General features: G+C 40.5%; 3 protein-coding genes across 4 annotated transcripts in view; 2 read left to right on the forward strand and 1 right to left on the reverse strand.

Annotated features, from left to right (window-relative positions):
• atf6 (activating transcription factor 6) overlaps positions 1-854 on the forward strand; it is a 46045-nt gene extending 45191 nt beyond the window's left edge. For both annotated transcript variants that reach the window (XM_037698130.1, XM_037698131.1), the window contains exon 16: positions 134-854. In XM_037698130.1, coding sequence (XP_037554058.1) covers positions 134-330 — 197 coding nt within the window. In that variant the 3' untranslated portion in view covers positions 331-854. The remainder of the gene's footprint in view (positions 1-133) is intronic.
• A 2211-nt stretch (positions 855-3065) lies between these two features.
• Positions 3066-17722, reverse strand: olfml2ba (olfactomedin-like 2Ba). The gene is made up of 15 exons (XM_037674258.1): positions 17616-17722; positions 16960-17044; positions 16676-16753; positions 16362-16568; positions 15950-16150; positions 15699-15848; positions 15126-15524; positions 8848-8870; positions 8512-8748; positions 8289-8396; positions 7285-7446; positions 6737-6962; positions 5814-6080; positions 3752-3928; positions 3066-3679 (listed from the first exon to the last, which is right to left on the reverse strand). The coding sequence occupies exons 2-15, from the start codon at positions 17006-17008 to the stop codon at positions 3066-3068; spliced, it is 2898 nt and encodes a 965-aa protein (XP_037530186.1). The 5' UTR covers positions 17009-17044; positions 17616-17722.
• A 68-nt stretch (positions 17723-17790) lies between these two features.
• si:dkeyp-82a1.6 (torsin-1A-interacting protein 1) lies at positions 17791-23347 on the forward strand. The gene is made up of 8 exons (XM_037674259.1): positions 17791-17970; positions 20871-20984; positions 21088-21261; positions 21727-21831; positions 21955-22095; positions 22211-22333; positions 22402-22455; positions 22542-23347. Exons 1-8 carry the CDS (start codon positions 17913-17915, stop codon positions 23345-23347), a joined length of 1575 nt encoding a protein of 524 aa, XP_037530187.1. The 5' UTR covers positions 17791-17912.
• The last annotated feature ends 194 nt before the right edge of the window (positions 23348-23541 follow it).

Genomic DNA, 23541 nt, shown 5'->3' on the forward strand with positions numbered 1-23541 from the left:
TTGTGTGTGTCGCCTTTTTTTTTTTTCTTTCTTCCTCCGCCCCCCCCCCCCCCCCCCCCCCAATAAATGCATGTAGAGATTATTTTATGAACTGAGAGCTAACAACTTCTCTCTTTCCTTCTTGTCAATACAGACAGCATCATTAAGGACAAAGAGTTTGAGGTGATGATGCAGATCGACTGTGAGGTAACAGACACCAGGATTCTCCACATCAGATCCTCCAGCATCCCTCCGTTGTTACGGGTCAACCACACAGACACATTTTACCAGCACGCCACGACTGAGAGCAAGGCTGCGCCTCCCGTTGGCGTCCTAATGGGGTCTTCGTAACGTCACCAATTCCTGCCTTCTTTGTAATTCCTCCTCCACAAAATCCATGAAGGGAAACTGACCTCAGTCTGCTCATTTTTACATCAAAATTATTGTAAATCTGGTGCGATCCCACAGATTTGATCCGTTTGTGATTTCCGTGACTGTGCTTTGCAGAACCGTAGTTGTTTTTCACCAGGGTAGATATCATGATTCGCTGGCGATGGGTTGAAGCAGGTAACGAAACTAGATGGATGAATGAATGTTTAGAAGCACAACATGGTTTTAATTAAAAATAAAACTGGTAATCTTTTTATTTAACTAAGCCATTTTGTGTGCATCCCAAGAATGCATTTTAGAACTCAGGAAGTCGGGTAGTCTGAAAGCTGTCAGGCTTTAACTTAAATATTCCACGTGCTCAGTTTGCAGCGCTTCATTGATCATTTCAGTCCTATTTTTGGGGTCTTTGCACTGTGTTTTATATGAAACGATGACGTTGTATACTGTGCAAAACTTTACATATTTATTTATGTAACAATATATATCTGTGGTTAAAAGCATTTTTTTTATTTTTTTTTGTATTTGGTCAAAATGATGTTTTTCCCACAAATTTTCTCCCTTTTTTTTTTTGTTTGTTTCTTTGTGGGAGTTTTTTTATTTTAATTGTCAACAGAAACCTCAGTGGCATAATGTGAGTAAAATATAAATAGTGGCAAGAGAGAAAATACTTTGCAGATGTTGGTAAATAGATTTGAGTCTCTGTTTACTAGACTGACGTGCAGATTTCTTTAAATCCAATAAAGCAGTTCATATTTTATCAAACAGAGAAAGTTCTTAAATAATTGAGTTAATGTTGGACATACAACCACTACTGTAGGTCTTCTCCTTCCACTGGCTGAATTGTGATGTTTAGTTTATAACTATTTTGTTTTTAATAAGGATCGCTAAAAAATACAGAGCAAAAGAAAGTTTTGTTTAAAAATGCCTTAAATTTGTGTTTACCCTGTGATTGATGTTAACTGATGGGATCAGAAGTGTAACTTATTTTCTTTTAAGGCCAATTTTGTATAATGTCCTGAAGATGTCCGTAAAAATTTTGTAGACCAGCTTCTGTTTGTTGCCAGGCCTTGTTGTTCTTTATTAGTTAGAAAATCATGTACCAGACAAACGTTTAGACACACCTCCAGAAAATGAGTGAAAACTTGGTGAATGTTGTTTTATGTATTTTAAACTAAAATAAACACTGGATTTTCTTTACGTATACCTGAGTTTATCTCTTTGTCTGACAGTGCAGTACTTTTATTTTGAAGTACTAGCTCCAGTCTTCTTGAATGGTCTCTCCCACAATGGATCAGTTTAGACCTAGAGACTGTGCTCTTAATTACGGGTTTAAACATTCCTTCTTTTATGTCTATTTGTTTGTTTCTTTCCCATTATTTCCTGCAATAATGCCAGAGTTTCAGTTCAGTAATGCTTTCAAGCCACAATTAAAGCTACTTTTACATCCTGTGTTGAGCAAAACAAAAACATGAAGTCTCCCATTTGTGTTTTCAAGCGTTATTTCCATGTTCAGAGAACATCTTGATTCTGGACGGGGAGAGGCATTTGAATGAAATGGACCTCTGGCGTATGCTCGGACAGGGGTCTGCAACCTGCGGCTCTTTCAAGCTCTGACAAAAACCAACATAAAACTGAATTTTGTTGCTTATTATACAAACTACAACAAAAAAAGGACTAGTTTTAGCAGTTTTCCTGTAATTTATTTTACAAATGTGTGAATACTGGAACTGGTACAAGGAGTTAAACACACTGTTTTGTTTCTACTTGGGTTTTTTTTTTCACAATTTAAAATAAATTACATAGGTCTGCCTAGTTCTGTTGTTTTTTTAACTATCCCCTCTCCCCATAAGTTGATGCCTCTTTACAAGAATCTGGTCTTTTCATTTGTCTTAAATTGTAAAAGATATCAATAAACGTTAAAAATCATTGGATATTTTTTAACTTTCACCTACTGGTCACAAAAGCCCCCTCCAACAAACCTAAAGTGGCCCAAGGGCCACCAGTTGATAATCACAGTTGTTGCAGATCTGGACATTTTGATTTAATGAATGAAGGTGTAAAAGGTGTAAAAATGGCTCTGTGGATCGTAAGGGTTGCAGACCCCTGTGCTAGGATGTACAGGAAAAAGAATATGTAAAACAGAAACAAGATTTATCCCTAAGACAGATATACTGTTGTATGTTCTCTTAATCAAGCCTCAGGCTTGCTCAGAAACTTTTAATATTTGATGCAACAGAATATTTAAACGTTGTATACATCACAAAAAAGTTGAATCATGTCGTCTGGACAGTTTCTTTTTTGGAAGAAGCGTTTCGTCTTTCATCCAAAGGACTTCATCAGTCTGAGGCCTGCCAACAGGATCTGTCGTATTAAGTAGCACCTTGTTGACGTGTTGCAAACCAGTCTGCTGTCGAGTTCCCAGGCAGCATGGCTTTACACATGCAAAATGGAGGACCTTCAGTCTCAAACAATCGATCAGTGCATCACAATCAAATGTTATCGGCAAAACGGCCACTTAATACTCACGGAACCAGCTATACCTTACAACTTGATGTATTGATTATTTTCGGGTACAAATTAAACTATAATGGATTATAAATGTACAGTTAGCCTCACGTTTCCGCACTGAAGGCTATGTGTGAACTGATCAACAATTCATTCAAGCGATTAAAGTTTAGTGGAAGGTTGAGTCCTCACTAAAGTTCAACGTAGGCAAACTTGATGTCATATGTGACCTGGTGTCCATTGTCCCATGCATACAAAACGCCCTCCTTGGGGTTGTAGTCAATCTGTGTGACGTAGGTGTAGTTATTGATGAAGGGCATTCTGGGACTCATTTGCGTGTTCGTGTGCGTGTCGAAGGCGTACTCCAGGTTGGCGTCCCTTCGATTATAGCTGTCAACAGCATACAAGACGCCACACACAATGAAGCAGTTCCCAAAATAGTTCCGTCTGAGCCCGGTTCTCCAGGTGGTCTCCTTCTTCATGCTGAGGTCTGTGGGGTCCAGCCGGCTCAGAATGACCGCCTCCTGCAGGAAGCCCTCGTCGTCCAGCGCCGGGTAGATGATCCACAGGCCGCTCTCGTCCACAGCAAGGTCAACGTCCGAGTGGCTGCGCCATTCCCACGGTGATGAAGACTCCTCGAACAGGGCATCGTGCAGCATGGTCCAGGCGGCTACGACACGGTGCCGCAGGTCAAACTTGATGATGTCACGGGAGAAGGCCCGGTTGTAGTAAAAGGCCCCATCATAAACCACATGACCCGTACCAATCCAGTTGTATGGAAGCTTGTAGGAGTTGGTGAAACGGCCTTAAAAATTGGACAATCATGAGACATGAAAGGAAAATGAAAATGTCTACTACAAGTCTGTGAGTTGTTTACCTTGTTTGAACACTTCCAGACTGCGGAACTCCAAGAGGTTATTCCCGTAATAAAAGTCGGTGACATAAATTTTGTCATCAGCAGACTTTGGATCCTTCATCCACGCTCCCTCCATCCCGCCATAGGTGTTCTGGGTTACTGGTTCAGAGATACTTGCTAAAGTGTCCTTACAGTCCTCTGTGAGAAAATCCCAGAAAGGCATAGAGTTAGAGTTCGATGCTAATAAAAATATGAACATGATTTGTTTAAAAAAAACAGCTTCAATCCCATGAGAGTGCAGTTGCCACAAGGGACTTGCAGTATCGTTATATGATGTTATAGGTTTAAAAATTTATAGAACAGGTTTATTTTGTTTTCCTCTATAAGAAAAAAACATTAATCACACCAGTCCTTTAAACCTGAACACAAGAAACTTTGTAACGGCTGCAGGTACTGTGGTGCTTGAAAGTTTGTGAACCTGTTAGAATTTTCTATATTTCTGCATACCAGTAAATTTGACCCAAAACATCATCAGATTTTCACACAATCCTAAAAGTAGATAAAGAGAACTCAGTAAAATAAATGAGACAAAAATATTAAACTTGGTCATTGATTTATTGAGGAAAATGATCCAATATTACATATTTGTGAGTGGTAAAAGTATGTGCACCTCCAGTATTAGCAGTTAATTTGAAGGTGAATTTAGAGTCAGGTGTTTTCAGTCATGTGATGATGATCAGGTGTGAGGGAACACCCTGTCTGATTTAAAGAACAGGATCTATCAAAGTCTGCTCTTCACAACATGTTTGTGGAAGTGGATCATGGCAGGAACATCTGAGGACTTTAGAAAAAGAGTTGTTGATGCTCATCAGACTGGAAAATGTTACAAAACCATCTGTAAAGAGTTTGGACTCCACCAATCCACAGTCAGACTGATGTGTACAAATGAAAGAAATTCAAGACCATTACCCTCCCCAGGAGTGGTCGACCAACAAAGATCACTCCAAGAACAAGGTTTGTAATAGTCGGCGAGGTCACAAAGAAGCCCAGGGTAACTTCTAACAACTGAAGGTCTCTCTCACATTGACTGATGTTAATGTTCATGAGTCCACCATCAGGAGAACTCTGAACAACAATGGTGTTCATGGCAGGGTTGAAGGAGAAGCCACTGCTCTCCAAAAAGAACATTGCTGCTCGTCTGCAGTTTGCTGAAGATCATGTGGACAAGCCAGAAGTTTAGTGGAAGAATGTTTTGTGGACGGATGAGACCAAAATAAAACTTTTTGGTTTAAATGAAAATAATTATGTTTGGAGAAAGGAAAACTCTGCATTCCTGCATAAGAACCTTATCCCATCTGTGAAACATGGTGGTGGTATTATCATGGTTTTGGCCTGTTCTGCTGCATCTGGGCTAGGACTGCTTGTCATCACTGATGGAACAATGAATTCTAAATTATATCAGAGAATTCTAAAGGAAAATGTCAGAACATCTGTCCATGAACTGAATCTCAAGAGAAGGTAGATCATGCAGCGACACAATGACTCTAAACACACAAGTGGTTCTACCAAAGAATGGTTCAAGAAGAATAAAGTTCATGTTTTGGAATGGCCAAGTCAAAGTCCTGACCTTAATCCAATCCAGATGTTGTGAAAGGACCTGAAGCAGCAGTTAATGTGAAGAAACCACCAACATCCAGAGTTGAAGTTGTTCTGTACAGAAGAATGGACTAAAGTTCCTCCAAGCTGGTGAGCAGGACTGATCAAGTTACTGGAAATATTTTGTGTCAGTTATTACTGCACGGGGGAGGGGGGGGTGTCACATCAGATACTGAAAGAAAAGGTTCACATACTTTTACCACTCACAAATATGTAATATTGGACCATTTTCCTCAATAAATAAATGACCAAGTATAATATTTTTGTCTCGTTTAACTGAGTTCTCTTTATCTATTTTTAGGACTTGTGTGAAAATCTGATGATGTTTTAGGTCATATTTATGTTGGAATATAGAAAATGATAAAGGCTTCACAAACTTTCAAGCACCACTGTACATATACAGTGTACTATATATTTATATATTTACCAGGTTTTCCTGAGGTTGATTCCTCCTGCCTTTGCATCGGCTCGCTCATATTTAGGAGTTCATCCTCCACTTTTTCTTCTTCCCAACTAACTCTGTATTTGTGTTTGACCTGAGCAACCTGTTTGGTATTTGTTGCAGCTTCTGCTGAAGTAGATGTGAGAGCAGGTATACTGGTGACTCTGGGTAAAGCTGAGCTTGAAGCATGGGTGGGATTGGTTTCATCCTGTGGTGTCGTGGCATTTGTAATAAATGTTGGCCGTACTGGAGCTGAGGGTGGACGGCTGGTTGGAGAAGCGTCTGTTGTTGGGTTTAGTGGAATAGTGTTTGGATTAGCTGCTGTACTGTCATCTTTTAGCTTAAGGCTAGAGGTTTCCATCCCATTGAGGAGCAAATATTCCTCTGTTACTCTGATGTTATGGGAAGGTTGGGTTGTTTCCTTGGGAGAAACACTTGGAGAAGCATCTGCTGGTTCTGCTGTCATGGGAACTGGCCACCTGGTGACTCTTCCAGCACCAACACTTTGACTAGTTTGAGGCATTGTTTTTATGTGTACTGCACTGGTTGGTCCAACAGTGACACTTCCCCTAACAGATGTGTCTGCAGACACGTCTGATGATTTAGTTTCACCGTCACTTATGTTCTCATTGTGAGTCTCCAAGATTAGTTCAGGCTCCTTTGGTAGTTTTGATTGGCTGCTTTTCTTGTAACTTTGCACAGAACCAGTTGTCCTCAGATGAAATGATCTCAGGCCCACTCTCGTCCTGGACCGAGGCACATGTTGAAGAAGATTCTCCTCAATGAAGAGGTTGACTGGACCCTCACCGCTGAATCCATCGTATTCAAACACTAGAACCAAAGCAGGGGAAATTCTCTGAAGTCTGGATGCCGTGAAGAAACTAAAACAAAACAGTTTTTAGACTTACAGTTGTCTCCAGGCTGTTCATCATCTGCTACCATGGGATCAGGCTTAGACTTGTAAAAAGTCATCCCTCTGATGATCATTCCATTATCTCCAGTCTTTGGCAACTGGGAATCCTCTTTGTTTGCCTTGCTTTTGAGAGTCGCCCGGGGTCTGACCTCAGTGGCCTGAACAGAAACCTCTGCCTGTAGGACAGGTGGATTGTCCCCAGTGAGCTTCTCCTCATGCTTCTGTTAATGACAGTGAAATGAGAGTTCTTTGAGGCCACAATATATCATTCTGCAATCAGAATAAACTAGACTGAACCATTGCTAATACTGATTAATACGTCATTTTTGTAAGAATTGTTTTAATCGGTAAAAGCAACATATTGCTGAAGCTTGGAAATAGAACATATTATTTCTGATTAATATCCAAAGTGATTCTTGATCATGTCGCACCTACTTCTTATGTCATTACATTACCTTCCACCACTCGTTTCTAATAGTTAACCGCACATTGTGCCCTCGGGACAACATAATTGTATTAATGATGTGATATTGGCGTTCTTACTTCTGGATTTTGATCATCTGCTGCCCTGCCAACCTCCTCGAGTCTCCTCTTGTCTTGATGCTGACGAGGAAGAGAAGTAAGTGGACTTTCCGTTACTTCTGCCTGGATGGGAGGACTCTCCTGAGGCATCACTTCCTCCACAGAGTGGTTCAAAAACACCGCCTGTATCAAGATGAAGACAAATGAGGACATGAACAGGAAAGGTTGCAGGTTTTGAAGAAAACTGGCTCTGATTGCAAACAAGTGCAATAATAAAATGTGAACGAGTTTAATACAGTTTGACTTATCTGACTGCTTTGTTTCGCTTAATGCGTCTTATAATCCAGTGCACCTTATGTGTGAAAACAGACCCGTTCATTGATATTGTGCCTTATAGTCCGAAAAATACAGTAATTTTCTACATTGGAAGGTGCAGTGGAAGATACTCTAACAGACAATTTATCACAGTTTTCATGATATCAGCAATGTGATGTGACAATCATGGTTGATAAGGATACATCCTGCTCTGACTGTTTGACATTAAATCAACCAAAGATTCCCTCCTGATTCAATTCAGTTTATTTATATAGCACCAAATCACAGCAGAAGTCGGCTCAGGGCGCTGAACAGAAACATTCAGATACATTATAAATGCCAATTGGTAAAGTTATCTATCTAAGGATGCAAGGAAGTCAGCAGATGTGTTGTCTTCATTCAAACTCTTTTATTGTAATAATTATTCATTATTATTTTTATTCCACTTTTATATAATTTGGATGATGATTGGTAAAGCTCTAAAGGACAAACTGTGATCGTTGTGCTCTTCTTACCTTGGATTATCTTACATGGAAATTTTCACATTTTTGTGCCTTTCCTTTATAATTTAACAAACTATAAAAAGATGTTGCTGATGTGATTTTCACTGATTGAAATCCAAGCCACACCCTCCATGCCAAAGTCCAAATCCTGTCCTAAAGAAGGGTCTTCTACAGCAGTTCACTGAGCCACTGCTGGTTGATGGGTACCTTTTCAATGCGATCCACACGCTTCAGGAGTTTACTGGTCAGGGAGTGCAGCTTGAGAAGATCCATTCCATAGAAGGAACCCTCCAGCAGCTCCAGGATGGTGGACAGCTGCAATAATCAAATGAGTTAACCCATCCAAGAGGTGTAAAACAAGCTGGTCTCTGTTGCCAGATGATTTCATCACAGGGTGGATCCATGTCTCAGGTGATCCAGATCTATTCACCTTGACATTTTCTTTTCCAGCCTCCCTGAGCTTGTGCAGCCTGAACTCTCCCTCGCAGGGGTTGACCGCCGACCGAGGAGCGACGCATGCGCACTTGCAGTCGGGTCCGGAGGAGATGGTTTCCACGCTGTAGGAGTCCTGCTCCGTGGGGCTCCTGCTCAGGGGTCTGACAACACATTTACACCGACAGTCAGAGCCTTCCGACAGGGCTTTCACTTTGTCATAATCACCAAGCAGCTACAAAGAGAAGAGGATGGATGTTTTTTCTCTCTCCACCAGCGCAATATACATTTTACGCACACATTAAAGTAAAAACATTTATAAACAATAACCTACCTTAGAGATGATGTTCTCCTGATCTTTCTCCTCCTCCTCCTGCAGACCCTCATTTTGCTCTGCGTTTGTTCTCATTTCAGAGCTCGGCTCTGGATCCTGCAGCTGCGGCGCAGCAGAGGAGAGCGCGCAGCACATCACTAAAAGCACGCACACTTTCAACATGTTCCCACCGGCACAAAGCTAAATAATAATAATAATTAAACAAATAAAATTAAAGTGCTGCAAGGGTACAAAACAGCTGGGACTCCCTGACACCAGTTTAGATGGAAGAAAACATATTTAGTTTTTAAAAAGTTGCAAAAGTGCATTAACTATATCATCAGATTAACAAGGCTTTAAAAGTGGGGTGTCATATTAGTCTGAATGAATGAAGTCTAAAACAAATGGTGCACCCCTGAGAAAGAAGCTCCGGCATCTGAAGCATAGACCGGATGGGAGGCGGAACCGAACCCACAGGCGAGGGGGAGTGACACCACACACCCCTCCTGCACACCCCCATTTATTTCACCATATATCCTTGTGTACTGTTTATTCTTGTGTACTGTTAGATCCTTACTGTTTCTTTTTATACTTTTTTATTTCATTTTGCCATGTGATGCGAATGACAATTAATAATCTTGGACTAATATGATAATATGAAGTAATTTGAAGTAATAAGATAAATAGATCTTATTACTTTTGTTCTTTTACATTACTTTTGTTGGGTGTAACTGGGACCCTGTGTACACAATGTCATGACAAATAAAGAAACTTTGACTCTGAACCTTGAAATAAATAAATGAATGAATGAACAAATAAATAAATAAATATACAGGCCTATACATATACATATATATCATCAGAATTTGCTTTTATTTTAGAATAAAATGTGAATTTTTAAGGAGCATTGCAACATTTTGCCTTTGATTATTCTGCTGTTCTTCAGTCTCTCCCCAGGACATATTGAGCTACGTGTTGCTGCCCTCTAGTGTTCAGCTGTCTCACTGCATGCAGTGACAGAATGCATGTCTCCCGCCGCCTTTTCATGTCAGGGTTTAAAGTTTATCTTGATGTGCATTGGCGCATATTGTGAGATCTCACAAGATGTGTTGAGCATGAATCCGAACTACAGCACTCAACATCTGTAAAATTATTTGAGCTTATAAACATTTTTATTTTGGCTAAGATTGATCAGCTGTGGTGACCAACCATCTCAGCGTGTCCTCTCTAACTGTATCTCCCAGTTGTTCAACCTCTGCTGTACCTCTGATGATCTCATCCCTTATCCGTCCTTGTCAACCTCAACATCTTGAGCTCTGCCACTTCCAGTTCTGTCTCCTTCCTTTTGGACAATCCCACGTTCTCAAAACCATTCAACATCATGGTCTCACCACTGGCTTTTTGAACCATCTTCTTTACCTTTGCTAACACACATTTGTTGCAAATCTCTCCTGAAACTTTTCTCCATCCACTCCATCCTGCCTGGACTCTCTTTTTCCACCTCTTTACCACACTACACATTTTCCTGGACAGTGGATCCCAAGCAGTGATGTAGTCTAGCAAAGTACACTGGTTACTACAATGCAATCGTCAATTTATTTTGATTTTAAGCATATTGAGCATTTCCAAATTTCTCTTATATTTGAATAAATGAACAAACTTTGTACAACCGTTGGCTTTGTATTAAAAACATTATAGAATTTATAAAACAGTATCAAAGCAAAGCGCTGCATACAGACAGATTGTTACGGAAGCGTTTAACTGTCGTTTAATGTATCGATGACACATGCCTAATGATATGTCGTGTCATTGGGCACTTTTAAGTGGGTATACTGAAATTCTTAAGCTTTTCTAGTGGGTATACTCCGTATACCAAAGTATCACGTAGACTACACCACTGACCCCAAGTACTTGAAGTCCTGCACCTTTGTGACCTCTGCTCCTTGTAGCCTCACTGTTCCACCTGTCTCATTCACACACATGTACTCTGTCTTACAGCTGACTTACATTCCATCTATCCATCCATCCATCCATTATCTTTACCCACTTCTTCCTTTTCAGGTCACTGGTGCCCATATCCTGCAGTGAGAGGTGGGGGACACCCTGGACAGGTCTCCAGTCCAAGGGACACATAGAGACAAAAAACAAATCACTCTCTCACTCACACCTAGGGACAATTTAGAGTTACCAGCCAGCCTAACATGCATGTTTTTGGTCTGCGGGAGGAAACCCACGCATGCACGGAGAGATCATGCAAACTCCACCCAGAAAGGCCCCTTGGTCAGGATTTCATCCAGCAACCTTTTTGCTGAGAGAAAACAGCTCTATTAACAAAAACTTCATGCTGCAGCAACTTTCATTCCTCTTCTATCAACTGCTTACCTCCCTCTCTCCAAGTTCTCTTCCACCTGCTTCCTGTTCTCAACACAGATCATAATATCATCTGCAAACATCACAGTCCATGGGGATTCCTGCCTGACCTCATCTGTTCGTCGGTCCATCACCAGAGCAAACATGAAGGGGCTTAGAGCTGATCCTTGATGCACTCCCACCTCCACCTTGAAGCTATCGGTCACTCCTACAGCACATCTCACCACTGTCCTGCTGTCCTCACACATGTCCTGTACCAGTCTAACATACTTCTCTGCCACTCCAGATTTCCTTATGCAATACCACCTCCTCTCTCTGCACTCTGTCACATGCTTGTTCTAAATCCACAAAGACACAATGGAGTTATTTCTGACCCTCTCTGTACTTCTCCATCAGCATCCTCAAAGCAAAGATGGCACATGTGGTGCTCACTGCTACAACAGCTCCTTCTTTGAACTCCTCACAACATTCTTCTTTCCTCAACTTCCAACATTTGGTCTTTGACTTTACTTTTTTCCTTCTTCGCCACAACAGTCATCCTGCACATTATTATGTGATGACGTCATGCTCTCCCCTGCCACAACCTTACAGTTCCCATTCTCTCATTCTGAACAAGCACGTCGACAACAGTGGAAAGGAAAAACTCCCCTTAACAGGAAGAAACCTCCAGCAGAATGAGGCTCAGGACGAGCCGGCATCTGCTTCGACTGGCTGGGTTTGAGAACAGGAAGGAGCAATAAACACAGAATGACAGGTCCAGGTGTACTTTCTATTGGAGGAAAGATGCCAAAACTTGTTAAGGATAGAAACAATTACAGCCAGGACATCCTTGTAAAAGAGATTGATGATCTCAATGGATTTCTTCCTGGTAAAATAAAGTAATAAATATATATTTTTAATTACAAATACAAACAGGTAGGGTAAGTAAAGACAGCAGCAGAGGGAGGAAATGAGGTCAATTTGTCCTCCAGCAGTCTAAGTCTATAGCAGCATAACTAACAGATGGCTCAGGAAACCCAAGCTGACCCTAACTATAGGATTTATCAAAAAGGAAAGACTTAAACCCAGTCTTAAAAGTAGTCAGGGTGTCAGCTTGACGGACAGAAACTGCAAGTGTTGTAGCCAAAACAACATGACACTGACTGAATCTCTTCATGACAGCAAAGATCAGGGTTTATTGAAGAGGTGCAGAAACTGTAAATCAGCCCAACGGCATCAGAATCCAAAAATAATTCCTCCTTCACAGATTTTCACAAAGCGTTTATATTATTCACATCCATTGTGCCACGGCAGCATTTACGTGTCACTCGTACACTCAATCAGAGAGGATGTACTGGTCAGAACCTAAACCTGAACTTCATGGCATCTTTGATTTATCTACAGGTTCACCGATAACATCATGTTTTATTACACTGACTGATAAACAAAATGCTTCTTCAGAAGTTGGTTCCACAAGAGAGGAGCCTGGAAACTGAAAGATCTGCCCCCATTCTGCTTTTAGAACCTCTAGGAACCACAAGTAAACCTGCAGTCTGAGTGAAGTGCTCTGTTAGGAAAATATGGAACAATAATATCTTGAATATAAGATGGAGCTAGGTTGTTGAGAGCTTTGTAGGCTAGAAGTAAGTATTTGAATTCAGTTCTGGACTTGGCAGGGAGCCAATGGAGAGAAACTAAAATTGGAGAGAGATGATCTCTCCCACTAACTCCAGTTAAGACTCTGGCAGCAGCATTTTGCATCAACTGAAGACGTTTTAAATGAGTATCTGGACACCCAGATAATAAACCATTGTAATAGTTCAGTCTAGACGTGATAGCATGGAGCAGTTTTTCTGCATTATTTTTGGACAAGATCAACAAAAAAGGTTAAATCGTGTCATCTGGACCAGTTTCTTTCAGTGAGAAAGTTTCGTCCCCCATCCGGAGGACTTCGTCAGTCAGATCTGTCCCACAGGTAGCCTTCACTGCTGTGTTTCAAGCCAACCTCCTGTTTGAGGTTCTGTTGGAACCAGATCTGTCCTGTTTTGGTTGGCAGACTGACTAAGTCCTCTGGACTTAAAGAAACTGGTCCAGATGATGATTTAACCTTTTTTGTTGTCATCTACCTGGATAATTGATCTTACAAACCCTTTTTTAGGGGGGGGGGGGGGGGCAAGGTGTTTTAGTGATATTACGCAGGTGGAGGAACGCGGTCCTGGTAACTTTTAAATGTGAGGGTTAAAAAAGACTTTATCCAAACCAAACTTATTCCCATGGAACAATTTGCTTGAGATGACATGTTTAGTTGTGCAATTCCAACTTTGTTCAGTTTGGAAAACCTCTGTTTATAACATTTTAAAATAGAACGAGTCGTGCATTCCCACAAGGATGGATATTTGTTTTTGATTCGTTTGCAGAGGCCAAAATTTACAAACGAAACCAAAAGGTCATTCCCACGAGTCACAACCAAGAAAAATGTGGGAAATGCTGTTTGTGTGTCTGTAAGTAAAGCATCTCATGAACCACCTGACTGATCTAACTCTTAACTCTACAGCTATAACTGAAGTCAAGCCAATTCAAGATGGCTCCCACAGACAACTGACCTCAACACATCGAGCTCTGATTTTTCATTCCACCTTTATTTACACAGGTTAGTCTCATCGAGCCCCGGGGACTCGTTTACAAGAGAGACCTGTAAATCTGTGATCACACAGTTGTTTTTAACTTTGCCATCAACTATAGTCAACTCTGTTAGCAAAATACTCATGTACATATACAGCTGATTAACTTTTGGAGTTGGAGACAAAAGAAGCTATAAATCAATTTTAAATATGCTACCGAGTTAAAACTTGATACGCGAGACGTTCAACACGTTCTCTGAACATGAGACCTCGCAAGATGTCATTTTCATGGTTTATTGTAAAATATACAAAGTTTCCCAGTATAAAACTGGAAATAAGACAGAGACAAAGTGAGGGGTCTTTTAAACTTGTCAAATTTCCTACATAAACAGAAACAGCTAGCTACCCTGCGCTAAATGTCCTACATAAACTGCAGAGCATCACAATTTACATGAGACCATGAGACGCTCCTGTTACTTATGATTCAGGGATTGATTTTTATTAAGACAATAATTATTTTAAAATTACGTTTTACTCTGTTTCTATCGTTTTTGTGCTCAAAACAGCTCTGAAAATTATTGGTTGAGTAAAACTCATAAAAAAAGTTCAACTTTAAAATGAAGCACCTCACCAGAAAAGTTAAAAAAGTCAGAATAAAAAGCTTCAATTTGCCTCTTTCTTTTTGAAGTCCACTTATTGCATTTAAAAGACTAAAAAAGTAAAGTGCATTTTCATCAAATCTGTTTTTTCCATCAGAAATTAATAAACTTTTTTTCACAAATATCCAACTGCAAATTGGATCTTATTTAATGTTGTTGTGTTCATCTGCATTGTCATTAGAATGCTTGTGGGAAAACTTTGGTTCTTAAAAACTGCTAAAATCCACAGAATTATCAGCGTCCCTCACTAAAAAGTGATAATTTAGTGCGTGGATTTTCAGCTTATATAAGAGTGTCTCTGTCCTCTAACATCCTTCACGTTCTTTTCCTTCTTCTGCTGCTACAGGCAGGATAAGGTGAGAAATGCGGCTCCACAGTCCACCATATTTATCAAGATCCATCCTGTCAAAAGATACAGGATGGCCACGAGAGAGAAACTTTCTCTGAAGGTGGTCGTCTACCATCTCCTCGACCGCACTCAAGCCGATATCCGCAGGAATCCCCTCCTCCTCGCCCAGCAGCACTGTAAAGATCAGAAAAGTCTTCTTGTATGCAGCATTCTCATGGTCACAGTAGCGATAAAAGATGAGCGTGGACCCTGGAGGCAGCTCTTCAAAGCGATGAATGACTGCGACAGTTGCGTTGCCCTCAAAGGCTCGTTGCAGCTTGCTGTCAATGTCCAGCTTGACTTGGTCACTGTCTTGTCTGGCTTTGCTGGCTCCGTCGATGTGGAGGACAGAAGTGCTGAGGGCAGAAGAAAAGGCGAAGGCCAGACTCTGAGAGAGGCAGTTCAGCGTCCTCTCTGCTCCAAGGCCTGCAGTCAGGATCAGACTCACTGGCTCTGTGGGATGGGAAGTCTGGAGGTGCCTCTTCAGGTGAAGTCTGCTCCTTTTCCAGAGCTCGGCACGCTGACTGGGATACTGAGTCTTTACTTTTTCCATCTGCTCCAGGAAGAGGTCTATTGGCTGCAACTCATTTTTCGGAGGTACAGATTCTGGTTGAAGGAGATGCTGCACCAGGATAGCGATGAGTACCACTATGCCCACTACCACCAGGACTCTTTTGCTTCCTGTAAAGAAAATGAGTCTCATAAATATAAAAGGCTACTTTATCTAATAATTTTTTTTTATCATGTATCATGCAATAACACACAATAACAGTTTTAATAAAGCAGTAATTGACCAGTAATTTCATTTAGAAATCAAAATAGCAAAAAATAAAACGAAATAAATTATACTACCACCTCCGTGAGTTCCATCAGCTTCTGAAAACGCTGATTCAGAAGCCTCAGTGATGGTGGGGCCAATAGTTTCAACACAGCTTGTTTGACCATCTAACTTTTTTACAACTGGCGCCTTCGTTTCTTCCTCTGAAGCTGAGGCATTCGACTCATCTGAAGAGGAAATCAAAACAGAAGAATTGAATCAGACATTTTAAGCCATGTGTACAGCTATGCGATGACTTTATGTTGTTTGTGCAGAACACCCAGATTACCTGGATCCAAAAGTTCAGCAGTCTGTGAGTCTTCAGAGGGATAAGACTCGCCTTCTTCAGCTTCATTGTTTGTATCTTTAATGGCTGGTGAGTTTTCACTTATCCCAACTTTAGGACCATCTACTTCCTCCTCCTCTCCACTGGCTAGTGTTGGTAAGGTTGCTGCTTTAGGATCTGCCTCAGTCCCAGAGGGGTTTTCTCCTAAATAAATAATAGCAGTCTAAATTTCAAAACAGCCAAGGATTTATAGTTGTTTTATAAGAACTCATCTACATTACTGATCAAATTAAAAAAAAAACATTATTTTCAAAACTAATTTGCATAAAGCAAGCATTAACTTTTAATAAATGCCACTGGCTTTTTCAGTTTGAAAAATAACTTCAAAATTAGGAGTACAGAAAGAAATAAGAACCTGTTGAACCACTTGGACAGGAATGCTTTTCAGGGATCGTCTCAGCTGTACTTTCGATTTTTGTAGAATCTCCTTTGCAAACGTCACGACTTTCACCTTCAGCTGGGTCACCTTCAGCTGGGGCACCTTCAGCTGGGGCACCTTCAGCTGGGTCACTGTTTTTGTTGACTTTGTCCGGTAAATGATCACCTTCAGCTAAAAAAGCATCTGCAAACAAACTAAACTATTAAGTGCCATCTAAGTCTTATTCTCTGTCATGTCAAAGATTATTTTCCCGATCGACCCATAGAAAAGTCGTGTTTTAACTTCCTCACCGTTGACCTCTTGTGCTGTGGCTTCACCACTGGTGTTTATAGGCACCTCATTTGCAGGTGTGGGTGATGATGGTGCATCTGGGTAGAAAACAAATTGTGATAAAGACGTTTTTTTTTACAGAAGCAATAAATATTTACATTTTATAGATTGAACAGAGATCCAAAGGTTCAGATTCATTCACCGACTGTACGTTTTTGTTTTCAACATCTATTTAAAAAGCATATGTAAACATTTTGTCACTACACCAACCTAAATGAAGTGAAATATTTTCTTTTAATCATACCAAATGTGTCCTGACAGGTGATATCCTGTCCTTCTTGTTCCTCTGCCATGTCTTTGGATGGTTTCACTTCACTCCCAGTGACCCACTGCATTTTTCAGAACATAAAACATAAAAAATATGTTTTTTCCAGCTAGCCCAAGGCAAAGTTTATCGATTCCATTTGCTGTCATTGTAAGCTCAAAGTTCATGATGACGTCGGAAAGTTGTTACAGCACCTGACCTGCCACATGAACCACATATTTTCTAACATATAAAGCATAGCCAAACATTTTATATGTGAGCTCGTAGCTGAAATAATGAAAATGATCGCTACGTTCGTTTCACTAACTTTAATTGCGTAAAGTCTGAGCGCAAACTTTACTTTATCTGATATGACACACAGTCTGAACTGTTCAGGTTGTCAGAAGTGTTAAAAACGAGGCTTGAGTGAAATAAACAAATCAATTATATTACAAATAAATCATACGTTGAACATTACCTAATATTTATTGACTATTAAGTGTCTTAACTATAAACCAGGTTGGTAGCGAGTCGTTTAGCTTCCGCTAAGATGCTAATTCAGCTAAGCGAAGAATAGCGCGCCACAGTTTCGTTAAAAACAAACACTTTATGTTAGTAAAGAAAAAGAGGGTAAAAAAAATGAAGGTTACTGTTACCAGTTTATAAAGCAGACATCCGATCACATCTCCGTGAACTATGAAGCTACTGCTATCTCTTCTGAGTTACGTGGATAGATACGATCTTTCAGCGGAACCTTCAGTATGAGAGTGTTTGTTTCCGTCGGAAACCCATCAACTCTATTGGATTCCTGTCCCGTCATGAACTGTGTCCCCTCACATTAGCGGGAAGTTGTCGCTTGCGATTTGTCTGTGACAAAGATGCTACTACGCTGTGCTGAGTAGTTGTTTTTTCTGCGTATTTTGATAGTTTTGATATAATTATTGGATTCCAAGATGTCTGAAAACAAGACTTTTGGTCCTGTGACAAGATCGAGGCGGCAGTCAGGAAAAGGTGAGCAAACAAAATGGATGGTTGGTGATGACCATCAGTTAGCTTAGCTTCCACTGTAATGTTGTCTTGCGTAAAAATGAAAAACAACGCGTTTCTGTTCAAACCTGTTATGCTAATACGTGTAACACGTTCTTGATCAGAGAACGGATGGAAATTAAAAGGTCCAGTTTGTCTTTTTTTTTCGCGCATCAACCTCAACGTAACAATTTAACCACAGAGGCAAACACATTACTTTTAGCCAGTTAGTCAGTGATAGCTCATGAAATGTTGTGCATAACATGCCGAAAAAAACAGTAACTGGTTTATCATGATAAGGGCAGGAAGACGCAGTATCTCTGAAACATAAACTGCTTTTATTTTCACAACAGCAGAAGCATACATCTCGTGTTTGTCTTCTCTTAATGCCCACCACCAGCGCGGTTTCTGCTCGCGCTCCTTAGCAACCCGCTATGGTAGCCCCACTAGGACAATAAAGGTGAATCTCACAACATATTTTTTTAGCATCAAGAAACCAACTGTTTGAACATCTTGAAAGAAGGTTTAGGTCCCTTTTCTCAAAGTTTGGGGTCAGAAACACTAATTGGCGGGGTCTGGAAAAGATCTCCAGATTTAATTGTTAAAACAAGACTTCTACAAGGGTTCTTCCAGACAAAATATAAACAGTGGTCTTAAAATAAAATGTCTGTTGGTTGTTGATACTGTTTGTGTTTGTCATGAATTTAATTGCCTTATTTTGAATATTTGTATACTTTAATTTATACTGTAATAAATTCAATTCGGTACTTTATTTGAGGGTCAGACGATGTAAATTTTGCAAACATTGAATGATCAAAGATGACATTGTGTAGTAACATACAGGGGTCTTGTGGACTCACTGCGCTATTTTATTGTGTGTGTGTGTGTGTCTGTGTGTGTGTGAGTGCAGATGTTTAAATAGGTAAATGGTGTGAATAACTTCTAATGCAGGGCTATTCAACTGGCGGCCTGTGAGCTGGGCTTCAGTCTGGCCCACCAGTGAGCTCATAAAAAAAATGTTTGTGTGTATGGGAGGGGGTGTTGCATTTATGATTCATTCAATGCAATGAAACAAACAAATTTAAAAGGTAACATCATTGCAATACTTGGTTTATTACGTAATGACTTAATCGCTGGAGGTCCTGCCCCCGAGCTGCTGGCTTTCAGAAACTGGCCCCCTGAGCAGTTTTGTTGAATAGCCCTGTTCTAATGTAAAAATAACAGTTAATATGAATCATGCATTATACCTTGATAACACTTTACTGTTGTGAAGATTCTCAGTCATCCAGGATATGGTGATTTCTAAGAACTTAACTAAACAAAGGGACAGCACATCTATTCTGTGGCTGAAGATGTTTCACATTTTTCAGGGAACATTCTCAAATCAAAACTGAAGAGTACAGATTTCCAACCTTTAAACTGCATGAGATACTCTTAGATATATGCAAGCTAAATTCCCATGTAGATTAATCCCATTCCTCTGCTTCTTTCTTCAAAAATGAGTCAGTGACAGAGTGTCAAGCCAGTGCTTTGTTGTGTTGTGGAAATCAGAGGCCTTCTCAGTTTAAAATGAGTCTTTCTCATTTGACGTTGATAGTAAATGAACATCTGTCTTCTTTGTTCAAAATGTTAACATTTTTGTCCTTAAAAGTGTGTCACTTGTCCTTGAGATGTAGGTGCACAGCTGTGTCTTGTCCTGAAGAGCTGCTTCGCCTGTGATGAACCATGTGTTTGAGGTGAAGCTGTTGAGTTTCTCCAGTGCAGAGGTCCGAACATCCCTCGCTCCACCGAACTTCAGACACAAAACTGCTCAGTTTGTGTCTGGGTGTTTTGTTCATAGAGTGAACCAACGTTTGTCTGAGAGCTCAGTTTGGCTTAAAATGTGTTTGAATGTCATGTTTGAAAGGAAAAAAAATCTGAGGTTTTTAGATTTTGAGAGTATTTTTGATTTATTCCTAACTTTCTGTTTGGTTCAGTGGCGTAGTTTTGATCTCATAGTTTAAAGCTTGAAGCTCCACAGTTTAGAATTTAAAAGGCTTTCCTGGGGAATCAAAAGCGATAAATGAACCGCTAAGTAGCGAGGGACTACTGTATAGCATTTGCACAAAATAATAATAATTATTATTATTATAATGTTATGTGTTGTCATCATTGTATAGTCCCATACAATGGTGAAATTGGCTCTGCATTTAACCCATCCACTCCCAGGTGGAGCAGTGTATAGTTGGCCTAAGGTTGTGAGAATGTGTACAGAGAACATAAACATTTGTTTTGTTTTGTCTATAGCATCTGAAAGCATATGACCATATGTTGTCAAAAAATGTAGCAGTACTTTGCATTCTTCAAGAATGAGATGTATTCCAATCCATATCCAACAAAATCACCATTTGTGACTTTTTGTTATTGGTTACTGCTACATTAGGCTTGAAAACAGCTGTTACAAAGTTTTCAACAAAGTTTGCAGATTATTTAAAAATACCTGCTGGTGACAGAACTTGGTGATATGCAGCAACTGGTACCTGCTGTTAAAATCAAAAAGAGCAATTTATGAACTAACTGAAAGTGTTCTAGTAGATGACAAGTTTAACACTGTACAACTCTGAAATGTCAAAGTATACACTCAACAAGCCCATATATATATAGGGGTTCTGTGTTATCAGGCATCAAGATGTTAACAGCAAGTCATCAGAGCCGTCCACTTCCCAAACATGCTTAGTAAGCTTGAGTAAGCATGTTTGGGATGTGGACGGCTCTGATGACTTGCTGTTAATATCTTGATGCCTGATAACACAGAATCCCTATATATATGGGCTTGTTGAGGGTATACTTTGACATTTCATAGCTGTGTGTTAGCTACAATGTTAAACTTGTATTTTTTTATACAGCACTGGGTGTTGAGCCAACCCCCAGAGGTCCTCTGAAACGGACCAGAAGGCCGTCAGAAGCCCAGCCTTCAGTTAAAGGCATCAGACATGAGGAGAACGGCTGGGACGATGAAGGTTGGCTGCTCTAGTTAACAGTATTTCTTCATATACTACAACCAAGATAATCCATAGTCTCACTCTTTAACTGTTATTTTTTTTTTTTTTTTTTACTTGTCAGAGTCTCTGAGCAAGAAGCACCGTTTTGACTACGGAGATGCCGTCAGTGACAGCGTTGATGAAAATGAGATGGATGTTGAGGAATCAGCCAAAGAAATCGAGAAAAACGAGGATGAGGAAATGGATGCAGAAGAAGATTCATCATCTGAGACCAGTCTTCCAAAAATATGCAAAGGTTGGAGTTGAAAATGGTTCTTTTGTTGATTAAATCAATGGTTTATCTGTGGAATTTCAGACATTATAATAAACAGAACCAACAAATGTTAGGACTCTTGCTCAGTAAGAGAAAGACTGAAAGTGGGATTATAAAGTATTTTATGTTTGACAAATGTCTGTTGGTTGTTTCACAGTAAGAGCTAAAGTTGCAAACAAAACAATTCCAACGCTGTGTTAAAAAAAAGTGCAAAGCAGAAGCAGGCTTTGCACGAATTTCACTTCTTTATTTTATTACTACCAAAGATACAACTTTAGTTTTATTTAAATATATCCAATGATTTAAATAGCCATGTATATGTAGTTGTATTAAGGACTTCTTATCTTTATCTTATCTAGAGCGTTAAATTCCTTTGACCTTGTCATCAAATGTATTATTGCAAAAACGGTTATAACTGAGTTATGATTTTGTTGTTGTCTAAAACAGACACCTTCAAAGATGTGAATTTGTCCCCTCGCGTCGTCCTCGGTCAGCGCTGCCGCATGACTCATCCTCCAAACGAGGATTTAAAAGGGATGAAACCCCTGCCAGGTAGATTCATTCTGCTTTGAGGAAGAGGAGAGCAAACGTCTTTTATTAATCAAAGACCTCAGTCTGCATGTACAGTTAAGGTATTACACATAGTTGACCCTAAACTGACCCTTTGTTTTAAAGCAGCAATAAAACAACCTTCATCCCCCACCAAGTCTACCCTGCAAATGAAACCACTGGAGAAAATGGAAAAATCTCACAATGAGCCCATCATCAGCACATATGAGTACAGGAAGAAGATGGAGGCCAAAGCTACAAGCAAAGGTACTGGTTGAACCACAGACCTTTCTTTTTTATTCTTATTGTGAAGAAAATGTCGCAGAGCACCTGTTGAAAGGACACAAACACATTGCATTAACAAACTGAACTTTGTCTTTAGATATAACCAAAGTCAACCACTTTGTCCAAAGTGCACATCTGCCTTCGGAGAAGGTGTTTCCCTTGAGACAGCGCGTGAACAACATTCCAATACATACAAACACTGTTCATCTTAAAAAGCAAGGTAAAACAGCTAAATAAATAAAATAAAAAAGACATTGCAACATATTGGACAATGATTTTCTCTTTTAGAAGCATCAAATAAGACTGCAGGGACCAAGAGCAACTCTGGTAATTCTTGTCGAGGTAACTTGTTGTCAGATCTTTAAACTCAAAGCTTGGCATTCTTTCCTGTCGTGATTTTTATTTTATTATTTTTGTGGTCCTTGCAGGATTTACGTGGTTCTTGTGGCGGTTGGTTTTCCTGCTGCTGCTCAGCTCTGCCACCTTGCTCGCATACAAGATCCTCCCTGGGCTCCAAAGATCTGCAGATGGAGGAGAACATCAATCCAGGGGAGTGAAGACGGAAACGTTTTCTTATCACTTGTCCCTTCTTAAAACTCAATTCCCCCGTCAGAGACCTGAGTTATGGAGGAGGAGCAGCATCCACCTGCGGAAACACCTTGACAAAGCCCACCCAACAGAGGCGGTCAGTCTGATCCTTACCGCAGGCCTTGGGGCGGAGAGGACAATGGACTGCTTGGCTCGCGGCTTGGCCTCCACCTACTCGCTGGCCCTCAACGCCTCTGTCCTCCACCTGGACGGAGCGAGCAAAGCCGGCCAGGACAGTAACGCGGTAAAGCTGGACATCGACAATCAGCTGAGAGCAGCCTTTGACGGAGATGAACCAGTGGCGGTCATTCATCGCTTTGAAGAGCTGCCTCCGGGTTCCACCCTCATTTTCTATCGCTACTGTGACCATGAAACGGCTGCGTACAAGCAGGTGTTCCTGTTGTTTACTGTGCTGCTGCCTCAAGAGAGCATCGAGGAGGAGCTGAGTCTGGGGAAGGTGGAAGAACTGGTTCGTGACTATGTTGAGAAAAAGCAGGTGGGCTCTAAAAGCACTTCTGCCTACAATGAAATGGATGCTGATAAGTTTGGTGGATTATGGAGCCGCATTGCTCATCTGATTCTGCCTGTGGCGCCAGAGGAGCAGGTGGAGCAGAAAGGATGTCCATATAATAAGGATACCGTGTAATTGCAGTGGATTTTAACTAGACGATACAAAAGAAATGTGTAAATGTGTGATCTTTTGTTTGCAGACTTGGTTAAAGCGTTTCAAGGCTGCATTAATACCTCTGACAGATTAATCCTCGAGTTGCAGAGGTGGATTTTATTCCCGTCCCTCCCCCCTCCCCCCCCCCGCCAACCCCGACCGCCCATGCTGGACAC

The sequence above is a fragment of the Nematolebias whitei genome, chromosome 3 (assembly GCF_014905685.2).
Source record: "Nematolebias whitei isolate Nwh7 chromosome 3, NemWhi1, whole genome shotgun sequence".
Taxonomy (NCBI): domain Eukaryota; kingdom Metazoa; phylum Chordata; class Actinopteri; order Cyprinodontiformes; family Rivulidae; genus Nematolebias; species Nematolebias whitei.

Bases quoted from the DNA above. Each gene is read 5' to 3' on its own strand.
- si:dkeyp-82a1.6 (XM_037674259.1), top strand. From the start codon at position 17,913: ATGTCTGAAAACAAGACTTTTGGTCCTGTGACAAGATCGAGGCGGCAG. The intron at 21,832-21,954 runs GTAGATTCATTC...TTTGTTTTAAAG, and splicing joins AGGGATGAAACCCCTGCCAG to CAGCAATAAAACAACCTTCA. The intron at 22,456-22,541 runs GTAACTTGTTGT...TGGTCCTTGCAG, and splicing joins CTCTGGTAATTCTTGTCGAG to GATTTACGTGGTTCTTGTGG.
- olfml2ba (XM_037674258.1), bottom strand. From the start codon at position 17,008: ATGGCAGAGGAACAAGAAGGACAGGATATCACCTGTCAGGACACATTT. The intron at 16,754-16,959 runs GTATGATTAAAA...TTTTCTACCCAG, and splicing joins CACCTGTCAGGACACATTTG to ATGCACCATCATCACCCACA. The intron at 6,963-7,284 runs GTAAGAACGCCA...TGTCATTAACAG, and splicing joins CAGATGATCAAAATCCAGAA to AAGCATGAGGAGAAGCTCAC.